Genomic DNA, 13,460 nt, shown 5'->3' with positions numbered 1-13,460 from the left:
TCAAAATATACATCCGCGCAGGCGCGCAGATTAAATATTAACATATTTTTCAAAATATTTTGCTATCAATTTTGGTTCGGATTTAGTATTACACTTTCAGATCAAGATCGGTTTCGTTCTTCAGATTTTGTTTTTTTTCAAGCACTAATATTAACATAAAAAACAAGTAGCAAAATATTTTTGAAAAATACAACCGCGCGGGTGCGCGGGTCAAAATCTAGTTATTATTATTATGAGATGTTAACTCATTGTTTCTGTTTGGAGATGAAGATAAATGTAACTCAATTATTAAAAGCCCGTTAAACCTATATTCACATGTTATAATTTTTCCACAAATGGTAAACATATGAAAGTTTTAATTTGAGAAACTATAATTTGACCAATGCTTTGAAATCGTGGATTTAATTTTTGGTGCAAAATATCAGTTGGTATTATGTATTATTTTTAAATTTTGATCTATAAATTTATAACAAATAGATATTCAGTGTTTTCATATCTATCTGAACCAATAGTTGAACATGTAAATCCAGTGATCTATATGTATTCCATTTCAAATTTAATAAAAATTTTGTTGATTAATAATATGATAAATCTGTTAAAAAAATTATCATTAAACTTTGACCTAACTTTGGTTAATCCATTTAAAATTCCGGAAAAAACTAATAATATTTCTAAAATTAAATTTTTAGATAATTTTAAATTGTACATAAAATTGAAAAACTTTTAAATTTCAATTTTTTTATACTTTGATGAATTTTTTACTTTTGAAAAAAAAATATTAGAGAAAGCCAAAATTTATTTATATGACAATATTCGTTTGTTTGTGTTATGTACATTGTTTGAGGAATAAGTTTAAAGATGTCAGATCGTATAAAAATATTTTTAAATATTTATTTATATATTTTTTGGCTAAATAAATTAAGATCTACAGACCTAAAAGTTTTCTTTTATAAAAAAAATCATTAATAACCGTTCCGTTTAAATTCTTAGCATAATTTTTTGACATTAATTCTTACCATAAATAAAGCAATAGTTTATTGTAATTTTGTTATAAATATAAATACATTAGGCTTACAAATATTTGTAAGGACATTAATTATATTATATAATTTTTTTAAGAAAATTCATCTACACACAAATTGGAGGGAAACTGGGTAAAGAAACCTTCAACTTTTCACAAAACATTAAAAAAACCTCACCTTTATTAGTGGGATTTAAAACGAGAGTTTTTCAAAACTAACCCATCTTTTCAAGTCAAACCCAAAATCAATCACTTTTTTTGTCATTACTATTCATCAATGAATTTTTTATATTATCCCTATGTTTTTGAATTATTTACAAAATTGCCATTATTATTAATTTTTTATTAATTTAAAAATTCACAAAAAACCAAATACATCCACACCATTTTTTTCTTATTTACAATAATGCCATTATCATCAATTTTTCCAACCATCATGAACCATCATTTTTGAGCTTTTAAAGCTTTAGAATTCAATTTTCAACCACTTATTTTTCCCATTCTAAACCAACAAATCTTTATTTCCTCTCATTTCTTCTAAATTTTCATCTAAAAAAACTCTAATAACTTTCATTTTCACGGTATTTTGTTACACTAATTCAGAATCTCAGGCTTCATCGATTGATTAATCTTGGTGAGTCAGACTTGATTTTTGATCTATCAATATATTTCTTTTTTTTTTGGTTAGAAATAATTGGGTCTTTCATTCAGTTTTCATCTGTCCATAACACGGAGTCAACAAAAAGTTGTTGGTTTCTATTCCTAAGATTACGATGCTCAAAATTGATTATTTTGAAGGTATTTGATCTCTTCCTTCTGCTTAATGGCGATCTTGCCAGACCAATTTAACTTCCTGATCAAAATCTCACTCCCTATGATTCACATTTGTATTTAGGCGGCAGAAGCTCAATAAGCACTATAAAAGGAATTAGCACAAACACTTTCATGACAACGAGGTTAATATTTTTTTCTCGCTATCATAACTCCAAGTTCCTTTCTTTTCTATTAAACTATATTTGACATGAATACGCCTAATACAAGTTCTTTTGTTCTTTCCTTTGTTTTTTCGTACTATCATAGCTTTGGGTTCCTTTTCTCACTTCATGGCAATGAGGCTAACACACTTGGTATGTCTGTTTCTGCTTCCTCTATTTTCACGAAGTTCAATGTGAATATTTATTAATCCAAAAGAACTTACAAATTTTTTTTCTTTCTTTCTTAAAGGAGCAACTTTGAAGGTGCTTCTTCTGTTTTCACACTCACTGGCATGTCTTTAAGTTAGACTTACGTATCTTTATGTTGGTTCAAGTGTTGCACCGACATGAGCTGACTTCTTGACATGCTACCCCTAGATACTTAAGTAATTTCGAGGAAATCTCTCATAACTCTTCTGAAGAGACCAAGAGTAGAGAAGCTGCACATTAGCTTTTTCTTCTTTCAATCTCAAGAATGGTGTCTTTTTATGGGTATCTTAACCTGTTTTTTCTTTGGTGTGCGTTTTTTCCTTAATGAGTTATTCTTGAATGCAAGCTTAGAGCCCATGGTTTGACTTCTTTGTTTTGTGTTTTTGTGAGATGTGGTGATGGAGACTCAAATCCTACAAGCATGATTGGATCAGTGGTTTCAAAGATGGATTTAATAAATTCGATTTATGTATGCTCGTGTCTCTTCTCTTTTGCTTTTACAAAAAAAATGTTACTGCTTGAGAGAAGTGAGGTTGATCTTCATTTACTAAAAAATCTAGGATTCTGGCACCAACAACATACATATTCTTTGCATCCATATTCATGTAATTACATTTGAAGAACAGTTGGAGAAAGATACTGGTACATGAGATTGACACTCTTTCTCCCTCACTTTTATGTTAATGGCAGTAACATAAAACTGCCAGCTTGTGTTTTCTTTCTTTTGCAACTTGTCCAGATGGGAAGATCACAACAGCTCAAACTTTAGTGTCAACAGCATTGTGCGGAGTGATATACTCCACTATTGGAAGGACATCCATTGTTTATTCTTGGTGTTGCAGAGCCTACTGTTACAATGTACACTTACATTTCAATTTCGCCAAGGGCAGACATGATTTGGTATCAAAGCTAAGCATTATCATCACAATCTTTGTTACAAACTCAATAAAATTATGAACTCCCGATAAAATTTAATTCCCGTGTTTCTGATCCAAATAAGAAACAATATTTTGCTTAGCTTTGTTTTAGATTTCTGTTATAATAATTATTCTACTTCTATCCAACTTCGTTGTTTAGATTAGGGATCTACGGTTCAACAAACATCATAGTAGGAAAATAATTTAAACAATTACACTCTACTTACTCTTACCGCACACACAAAGATATGTATTATATTTATCGAAGGAGGTTCACGCCTATGAAAGAAATGAAATAGTGTGCACTTCTTACCTGAGCTATGAAAGAAATGAAAGATGTTAAAGACACGCCTTCACAACAATTACCTGAGCTAGCTATTAAACAGTTTTTAAAATTGATCTACATATATTTCAAAAGCTTATAATAAATACTTTCTCATATAACCATTACGTCCACAATGAAGTTTCTAACGGATTGCCACATACGTGACATCGACAAATGACGCAAAATTGTTATTAAGAAGATGAAATAATTTATTATCTTCATTCAAACAATATAATCACAAAACATCACATGCTTATACGTGTTTCCTTTTGAAACATAGAGCATTGCAACTTTATTTTATGTTAAAAATTCAATTATATTTACTTTGGTGAAATTGTCATCTTTTTATTTTATTTTTATTACATTAATCTATGAAAACCACTTTTACCATTCTTCTTTGACCTAAGCAATTTAAAACAAAGTAATACATTATTATCACTAACCACTATCAAATATATTAAAAAATAATTTTAAACTAATTAGAGAATAAAACATATGAAACCGGCGCGTAGCCATCTCTGATTTTTGTAGATATTTTTGGTTTAACGGTTCATTATTATGTAGTGCTATTTTATTAAAAGAAAAATATGAAAATTCGTCAGGTATATATGATATTAAAAATATATACAGAATTTATGTAAAAATTAAACATTATACTACTACTATTTAATCTAAAATTATGTTTACCCATATTATATAATAGAATACCAATAAATTTTTCCTGACTAATAGAATACCAATAATCCATAGCATGTTATATAAATTGAAACAAACATTACCACAACACATCCAAGAAATCATGACGTAATTGAACCACTATCAAATGAACCCGAAAAATATTATTTTCTTTCAACATATTTTCATTTTCATAATTTAACATATTTTTTTTAGTAAAACCATAAAATAGATTATAAATTTATGAAAAAATAAAACATACGAATCCGACGCTATGCGCCGGAATACCACTAGTTTCCAATAAACTCTTCTATTTATACTAATGAAGGTGTCCTAATCCTTACTCCTTAGACTCTAACTCGGGTTGTCCTGGTTCCTGGTTGTTTTAACAAGTTTTTTCTTCCATTGTTTGATTGATTCAAATACACTATAAGATGCGCGCTCCTATTGACAAATAACAGCCGTGTCAAAAAACCCTGGGAAGAATGGAAAGTTCAATTTAATACTAGGTCACTATATTTACTCTGGGATAAAATGAAGCAGTGGAATAGGAGTCATATATATCATAAATTTATTTACTTTTAGCAGAGCCCTAAGACAAGGCCCATCCCTTTATTAGCTATACCTTCTTTATGTTAAACTTGCAATCAATTTGATGCTTTTAATAACAGTGATGGTGAACTGGTGCACACGTAACACAGTTTCTGACGTGAGTTGGGACGTTTTAAAATTTATTTGAGATATTTTGATGATACATTAATTAACTAAAAGGAGATAGTGATCACTGATCAGTATCCATACAGCATATTCCAACTAAACATTTCAACAGTTGGCATGCCTACTCTGTGTTATGCATTGTTAGTTTAATTTATCGTTTCAAAATGACAAAATCCCACCATAATCTCTTCTTTTGTTTAGTAACTTTGACTAAACCGGTAAACAGTCGTTGGAATATATAACGAACTTTTCATTTGGCTCAAGCAAACCTCAATTATAAAACCAAAATCGAATTAGAATTCAAATTTGAACACACGTATCATGTAAAAATGTAAAGAACCGATAAGAAATGTGTGAATTTGAAAGAGTGACTAAAAGGCGACGACATTCATTGAACCTGGACGTGTTTTTGAACCATTGCAAGTCGGACGTGACATTTTCTTGGTATTTTCTAGTGATTTGTCATGGTCTGCCATGTTTCATGATCACGCTACCTGTTTATTTGTCTTCATAATTTTGTAAAACTGGTTTAAATAAGACAGATATTTTTTCACCCAATTACAGCAAAAATAGATGCGAATCAGTTACGACTTCATTCATATGTAGACAAAAAGTCTTCTTAGTAACATTTCCCATATACATAACAATCACGAGATAGTTAATATTTAAAAAACAAATTAAAAATAAGCAAATTACTCTTAACTATAGAAGCAGAGGGAGTAAATAGTTGAATAATCGTGACGGCCATTGACTTTGATAGAGTCTGTCCAATTAAGAGGAGGTGGGAATATGATTACGTCGACAAGGCTTTGCTCTCATAACCATTCCTTTACGGTGGCTTTAATTGGCGGAATATATTAGTGGAAAGGATAAAGGTTAGAAAATGATTTCCACTACATTCAATTTTTTTCCTAGATACAAGAAAAGTAGCGAAATTTTTGTTTTCTTTTCTCCTTGTTAGTTATTACTATAGGATTATGGAAAGACCCGTGAGAATGATCTCCACTTGATCCTCATGATCATACGGTTTCCCAAGGATTGCGAGTTGATCCAGCTTGGTCATCACGCCTTGTATGTACTCATCAATGGTTTTGTTGCCCTTGGTATTGATCTTAAGTTGATCCTTGAGTTGTTTGATATGGCCACGGCTCGGCTTTGCATACGTAGCAGCCAGCTTTTCCCAGATCTGAGACGCGTTGGTGGTGCGAGAGACCATAGGTTGAATGGAAGGTGTTATAGCACCCAGCAAGGCGCTGTAGATCAGCTTGTCTTGTCGTGTCCAGCGAACAAACTCTGGATTCGGAGTGACAGTATCACCATCGGTGATGGTGGCAATGGGTATGTCCTGAACCGCATCAAGATGGCTTGCAAGAGCATATCCATCGAGCAACGCGTGAACTTGGATACTCCACATCAAGTAGTTGGTGTTGGTAAGCTTAGACACATTCGACATGTTGATGTGGAGGATGGAGTTTGGGTTGTTGAGGGAGATCACCTCATTTGCTTGTGTGTTGGATGATGAACTCATGACGGCTAGAATGTTTGAGAGCGTAGAAAATTTAGGTTTTAGGAGCTAAAGCTCTGATACCATATAGGATTATGGAAAGTATGAATATTATTAGAACATATGAGGAGTATATATACATGTACATGAGAGTATTCTAGGGTAACGTATTTACAGAGTAGTCCATAACTTTATACTATTTATATATGTTCTATAATTACATGTGTTTTTTTTGAGGAAGGGCATTCCTTATTACATGTTACAAACAAACATGTCATCTAAGAGACATTCCAAAAATATAGAACGAAATTCGTATAACATCTCCCTTGCAAAGGAAAGTATATGGTCCAAACTTTTTAGATTTACCAATGTGTATTCTAGGAACACGGCTTCTGACAGAGAGTATTTCCACATATCATGGGCCTATAGCGAGTTTACGCCGTAGACTAATATCGTTTGTGTATATGCAGAATTCTTTTAGTAGAATTTTCAAAATAGTATCATAAAATTTTGAATTTCTTTTAGCAAAAATAATAATTGTATATCTCGAAATTTCCCGTGAAACTTTTTTAATTCTCCAACAACATTTCTAGCCGCTGAAATAATTTTGTCGTACCACTAAAATTTTGGAAAAATATATGGTGGGATCCAACGTGTGTCAGAAAACAATAAAATAACAAAATGTTCTAGAGGAGGAAAATAACTCACCAGAAGAAGAAAAAAACGAGAACAAGAGATACAATGAACCTAGACATATACCCACCCAAAGGCCAGTAACCATGACGCCTATAAAATAGGAGCATTCAAGAACCCAATACCAAGAACAAGAACAACACAAAGCCAACAAAAAAAAAACTCAAACAAAACAAAAACAAAGAAACTTTGAAAACAAATGGGGAAAGGAGGAAACCTTGTGACGGTGGCGGCTTCCGAGGTGGAGGAGCTACGGCGGAAGAACGGAGAGATGGAAAAAGCGGTGGAGGAAATGAGGAAAGAGATGTTGCAGCTGTGGCGGCGGACGCAGGTGGCGGAGGAGGCTGAGGAGCGTCTCTGCTCTCAGCTCGCTGAGCTTGAAGCCGAATCGCTCGACCAGGCGCGTGATTACCAGTCTCGCATCCTCTTCCTCGTGAACGAACTCTCTCGTCTCTCTTCCTCCGATTTGGCCTCGCCCTAGATAGATAGATACATACATGCGTATTTGTGTAATGATAGATATCTTAGATTATTGCATGTATCTGAATTTACAAAATTGGCTCATATCAATGCCGATTATGTATAACTTTTCTTTCCTTTTTTTTCGTTTATAGATCTCAGATTTCTTCTTTTGAAAATTTAGCATAAACAATAATTGATGTTGTTAAACAAAGTGATGAAAGTCTTTTGAAAATTAAAGCAATATATTTCGATTAGTTTGAAATATAACACAACAAAGCCTCTTAACCTTTTTTATTTAGTAAAAACTTGGATTTCAAAAAGCAATTAACAAAGGAAGAATGTTTATTTTGTTATTGTTTTCCATATGTGAGGAGATATCCAGTAGTACATTTGCAAGAAAACTTCAGAGTAATTGAAATGGCATATTTGATAAAATAATTTACTAATAAATCAGTCTGTGTTTCGTTGTTGATGGATTTCTATAGCCGTTGACCCCTACTGGAGTTCCAACAGTAGTTTTAATCTTTCTCAAGTATATTTTTAATTACAAGAAAACATGTTGTACTTTTTGTGCCGTAACGAAAGCTTAGCTAGTTTATATGATTTTAATGGTGAATTTTCTTCTACAGCCCCCTATAAATTGAATATAAAAATTTTACAACTGCCTCCGGTAAAACTTTCTTCTGGCTCTGCCACTGTAGCTAACTCTCTCCAACCATGAACCACTTACATATGGATCTCGCATCCCCAACACTCAACTGGTTTTAATTAGTTTTAGGAAGTTACTGAGCATAAAATGATCTAGGGATACAAACATGGCATGTCATGGGTAAAGATACAATTTCTTGTGAATTGCAAATGCAGAAACCAAATGAAACAGGATTTACAATTACAAAAAAATGCATTAAAGAACTATATTATTGTCACATGTAACTGCAAATATTATTGAGTTTGATAAATCTCAAAAAAACGAATGTCTTTATTCAAAAGATTTGGGCGACCATACAGGATGGTGTATCTAATGTGATATTTACCAGAAATAATAGGAAAGCAAAACCCTATAGAGAAGAATATACTTGGTGGATAAATCAAAAGATCCCATGTATGATATATAGCCTCACATCATAAGCCTCTGGGTCAGTTTCATGAGTATATATGAGACTATGAGTAATGTGTTTACATCCATTGTTTTAGATGTTGATGTATTAGATATAGAGATGTGATACCTAATTTGAAAATTTTTATACAACCACGGTTTTGAATGGTGAACGCAATCGGTTTTTAAAGGAAATTTAGGATGATCATGGTGGTTCCAACAATTCAAACGCAATCGGACTTTCCATGAAAACAATTGTATATGTTTAATTGTTTAGACATCTTACTGGACAAGTATATAAAGAGAAGGTGATGGATATAAAGACAATCATACACAGTTCAGAATATTGTATTATTTCATTATTAAAGCCAAAACACTACAGTATTTCTTTCTTTATTTTTCTTTTTTCTCTAAAGCACAATGACCACCACCCACGAGCAACCGACGATGACGTTTCATATTGATTTATTTAGTGATTTTTACTTATTATTCTACTGAAGATATTTTGGTTAAACAGTCATTAAGCACAAAGAGATGGGAAATTGTTTTTACAAAGGAGTTTTATTGATCTTAAACTATAGCAAAATATCTAACGTGGCCAAATATATATAGGCAATGAATATTTGTATTTTTCTTTTTTTTTTCTTTTTCTACGATAGTTTTAATATATTTTGCTAAAATGCTTCCAAATGTTATATATCAACATGCATCCTTTCTTAACCAATAATGATTAATGAACCTTGTAAGAAAGCATTGTTTGGTCGCCCGATTTATATTAGGCTTATTTTAGGCCTACAATAGATTCAACGGTACGCGTAGTTCATGATTTTTTGCTTATAAAAAGGCGTCTCACATGGTTGCTAACTTAAATTGTCATGTCCTTTTAAGATAAGTTAATGCAAGGAACATGGTTACTTGTACTATAGGAATAAACCTGACCAAACCAAACCAACCAATGGGCCATATAAAACAAACGTTGGGTATCTAAAACCCGTCAATTAGTTTGTTCAAATCCATCTATTAGGTTTCTGTTAAACTGAATAATTAAATAAAATAATCAGATTATAGCAGTGTTTTTAAAACCAGACCAGAAGCTGAACCGGATAATTTTCGGGTCACGGTCCAATATGGTTCGACCGTGTCAAACCTGGTTTAATAATCTTGGTTAATATATTTTTAGTGTATAAATTTAAAAGTAATATTAGTAAATATGATACATAATCAAAATATAAATGAATTTAAAACATAAAACATTATATATATATATATATACTAGTTTTATGTTTATATGGACCTATTCAACCATCGGGTCTGTCCGGTTTTAAAAACATTGGATTACAGCTTGTATTGTATTGTAATTGTTAGGAGTTTTGATTGCCAACTTAAATTCAAATAGAATGTGAACTCAATTTTATTTTGATTGTCGTTTATATTTTTGAACACAGATTAAAATATATATTTAATTTTGTATATTTTCTAAATTATAATATCATTATTTATACATTTAGTAATATTTCAACCAATAAAAATGTTGCTTAGAAAATTTAAAACGATATTGATTTTGTAATGAAAATTGTATTTCACAGTAAAATTAATATGAAACGGAAAGAATAATGTACTTAAGGTGTTTTAAAAAAAAAATATAAATAGAAGGCCATAAAATTTTGGTCGAAATTTTGGCTAAGAAAGATGCGCAAGGTTTCTCAGCTAAACTTTTAAGTCGCATATTCTTATAACACTGCAAAATTCAGCAGATATCAATTGACGATGTGTTTTTAACAATATAAAAAACCTAGAATGATTTGGAGAAACCAATCAGAGATATGTTGTGCGGTTTAATAAATATCATAAATTGGTAATCAAAGTAACCATAGTCATAAGAAGACACTAGACTTTGACCCGCGCGTCCGCGCGGGTATATTTTTCAAAATTATGTTTCTATTTGTTTTTCATGTCAATAATATAAGGGCTATGCAAAATATCCGAATCTGAAGAACCGAACCGATCTCGATCCGAAAAAGTAGTACCAAACCCAAACCGAAATTGAGTAAATATCTAACTTATTCAAAATTTTGGTTTTTAGAGAACCAAAACCGAATCCGATCCGAACCGAAGTATTTCGGGTATCCGAATGTATACGAAATAGATTTATATACTTATATATATATTAATTATTTTTAGATTTTATATATATATAAAACATCTAGAATATATATGATACTTTTAAGTTGGTTTAAATACTTGAAAACATATACAAATAATCAATAGTAAATATATAAAATAGTAAAAGTATACTTAAAACACCAAAAATACTTAAAATAATTATTGATTCTCTATCCAAATATTTGAACTAAAGTAATTTATATGTTACCTTTAGGTATTCTGACATATGTTATTCAAATTTATATTTAATATATTATTTTGTTTATACTTTTTGATAAATTTAAAGTATATAAATATATAATGAGTTTTAAAATTTTAAAAGTAATTTAAAATTATATCTGAAGTCGAACCGAACCCGCAAAAATCCTAAATGAACCCAAACATAAATTTAGAAATATTAGAATGAGGCTGAAATCTTTGACCCCGGAAACCCGAAACTCAAACAGACCTGAACCGAACCCGATTATGTACCATATAGATAATTTCTCACAATATAATGGACTTCCAAATTTTCTTAAAAGTATAAGCCCATTACTTTTTTTCTTCTTAATATAGTGCTATCCATGTTTCCAAACAAACCTATTTTTTAAAACTACAATCTATGTTTCCAATCAAACCTTATTTTTAAAACTGCAATCCATGTTTCCAAACAAACTTTTTTTTAAACTACAATCTATATTTCCAAACAAACTTTTTTAAAAAATTGCTATACATGTTTCCAAACAAACCTAATTTGTACTTGAGTTTTAATAAGATAGATTACAAGATTATTGCTAGCAACATGAACCAATAATAATAGTATAAATAATAATACCACCGTACAAGAAACTGATAGTGCTTGAGATACTTAATAACGAAACCATACAAATTTTCTGCCCATGACACAACGTGGCTATTTCTTGAGCCTCAACCACGGCTTCCTCGTTTACCCTTCAGCTCAGGGTCCCTATACGTGCCAAAACAACCCACCACAAGTCAGTGATCTCACAGATTCATGTGTGTGAAAATAAAGCTAGAAGTTAGATTCAAACCTCTGGATGTGATCTAGTATCAGTAGCCTTGGTCCCGGTGGGATGCTCACGTCTTTTAGCGCACTGGCCACACACAGAGAGTTTAGAGGGCATACAGTTTTCGATGATACAGAAATGAAAAGTTGAAAAGCTCAGTTACCTATCAGTGAGCAAAGGCAAAGTGGGATCAGCCAGCAAACCCTTCTTGAAGTTCTTCTCATACTTCTCAAGACCCAGTTTCAACAGCATAGATCTCGCCCGAGTATAGTATGGATCTTCAACGGTTGGTTTAGAGAACCTTTCCCCCAGCTGAACAAAACCGGGAAAAAAAAAGAAACATGTGTTTCAAGAACAGTATAGTCTCTTCCTATATGTGTATATATGATCACTCACCTTGAAGAAAATTCCTTGAAAAAGAGAGAAACCAGCAGCAGTGGTGATTGCATTCATAGGCTGTCCTTGTAACCCTGCACTCACCAGAGAATACGCGACTCCAGATCCAAACGCCGCAACCACACTGCACAAAAAAAACACAAGTAAATCACAGAGATTCTTCAACCATCAGATGTTCACACAAGAGGTAAAAACCTATGAGCTGATTCAGAGAGAGAATATAAGCTCATGAAAGCAATAAATGATGATTAAGACATATCGGTTGTCTCAAACTATATTAAAGCCTAACCCAATCATCAGAAAAGTAAGAAAATGCAACACATTAACACTAGACACAGACAGTAACCGTCTCTAACAGCAGCTCCAGGATTAAGCTTCATGGATTCAATTAGTCTTAGATCATTAGTGAAAACAACAAGTCACACTATACAAGCTCATCAGAAGCTAAAGCTGCAAACTTTAAGAGATAAAAAAACCAAAACTTACGCAGACTCAAGATCCTCCTTGCCTCTAATCCGCTTCATAACACAAGCTATACCAGCATTAACACCAGTAATAGCCGCAAAGTTCCGAGCTTGGACCAAGGGCCCACCCACAAGCGCCTACAAAACATTGTCACACATCTCTTACCAATAAATAGCTAGAACGAAATCCATCAAACTTAGTTTTTTTTTTCTTAAAAAAAAGACCTGAGTTTGCTGCAAAGACGCCATAGCCTGAGGGTCCACGCCCGTCTGAGGCATCTCAGGGGAGAGAGTTCCCATGAGCCCACCGATAAAAGCTCCCTGAACGCCTCCCATGGCGGTGACGACGGCGGCTTCCACCGGCAGCTTCTGTTTGGAGAGCCACGACTTGAAGCCAATCTCGGCCTCCTTGAACTTGACCTGAAACTGGTGGATTGGATTCTGCTGGTCCTTCATGAGGCTCATCACGGCCATTGTTTCTCCGTCTCCACGCTTCTTCTTCTCTCCTCCTACGTCTTTCCCCATCTTCTCTCTCTCACACTTTTCTTGTTCTCTTCTCACTCTTCTTCTTATCTAACCTCGTTTTACGATGCCGTCTCCGTTTCTGGTATGATAGTGTTGATGTTTGTTGAGCCTTTAAGATCGATGTTGGGCTTTTTATGTTTGTGGTCCATTTAAGATCTATTTGGGGGTTTTAGACCTAACTGGGCCTTTTACCAAAAAAAATGTCTATCTCCACGTGCGTATACGTTTTACCTTGCTACCAAACACTCAATCAAAATAAGGTATTACTCATTGAAAAGCATTGTTAGCAAGAAAAGAATGGTGTAAATATA

General features: G+C 32.6%; 2 protein-coding genes across 2 annotated transcripts; one reads left to right on the top strand and one right to left on the bottom strand.

The window, feature by feature from the left end:
* The first annotated feature begins 7,148 nt into the window (after nucleotides 1-7,148).
* On the top strand, nucleotides 7,149-7,752 carry LOC103874333 (protein RESPONSE TO LOW SULFUR 2). Its single transcript, XM_009152742.3, has one exon. The coding sequence runs from the start codon at nucleotides 7,236-7,238 to the stop codon at nucleotides 7,515-7,517; it is 282 nt and encodes a 93-aa protein (XP_009150990.1). The 5' UTR covers nucleotides 7,149-7,235; the 3' UTR covers nucleotides 7,518-7,752.
* A 3,772-nt stretch (nucleotides 7,753-11,524) lies between these two features.
* On the bottom strand, nucleotides 11,525-13,238 carry LOC103874331 (chloroplastic import inner membrane translocase subunit HP30-2). Its single transcript, XM_009152741.3, has 6 exons — nucleotides 12,850-13,238; nucleotides 12,647-12,762; nucleotides 12,161-12,284; nucleotides 11,928-12,076; nucleotides 11,789-11,851; nucleotides 11,525-11,703 (listed from the first exon to the last, which is right to left on the bottom strand). The coding sequence occupies exons 1-6, from the start codon at nucleotides 13,147-13,149 to the stop codon at nucleotides 11,664-11,666; spliced, it is 792 nt and encodes a 263-aa protein (XP_009150989.1). The 5' UTR covers nucleotides 13,150-13,238; the 3' UTR covers nucleotides 11,525-11,663.
* Nucleotides 13,239-13,460: the final 222 nt, after the last annotated feature.

This window comes from Brassica rapa, chromosome A06 (assembly GCF_000309985.2).
Source record: "Brassica rapa cultivar Chiifu-401-42 chromosome A06, CAAS_Brap_v3.01, whole genome shotgun sequence".
NCBI lineage: Eukaryota > Viridiplantae > Streptophyta > Magnoliopsida > Brassicales > Brassicaceae > Brassica > Brassica rapa.
The sequence above is the reverse complement of the archived record's forward strand: the minus strand, read 5'-3'. Positions and strand labels throughout refer to the sequence as shown.

Coding starts and splice junctions, on each gene's coding strand:
- LOC103874333 (XM_009152742.3), top strand. CDS start 7,236: ATGGGGAAAGGAGGAAACCTTGTGACGGTGGCGGCTTCCGAGGTGGAG.
- LOC103874331 (XM_009152741.3), bottom strand. CDS start 13,149: ATGGGGAAAGACGTAGGAGGAGAGAAGAAGAAGCGTGGAGACGGAGAA. Junction 12,763..12,849: donor CGTCTTTGCAGCAAACTCAG/GTCTTTTTTTTA, acceptor AATGTTTTGTAG/GCGCTTGTGGGTGGGCCCTT. Junction 12,077..12,160: donor TTCAAGGAATTTTCTTCAAG/GTGAGTGATCAT, acceptor GGTTTTGTTCAG/CTGGGGGAAAGGTTCTCTAA.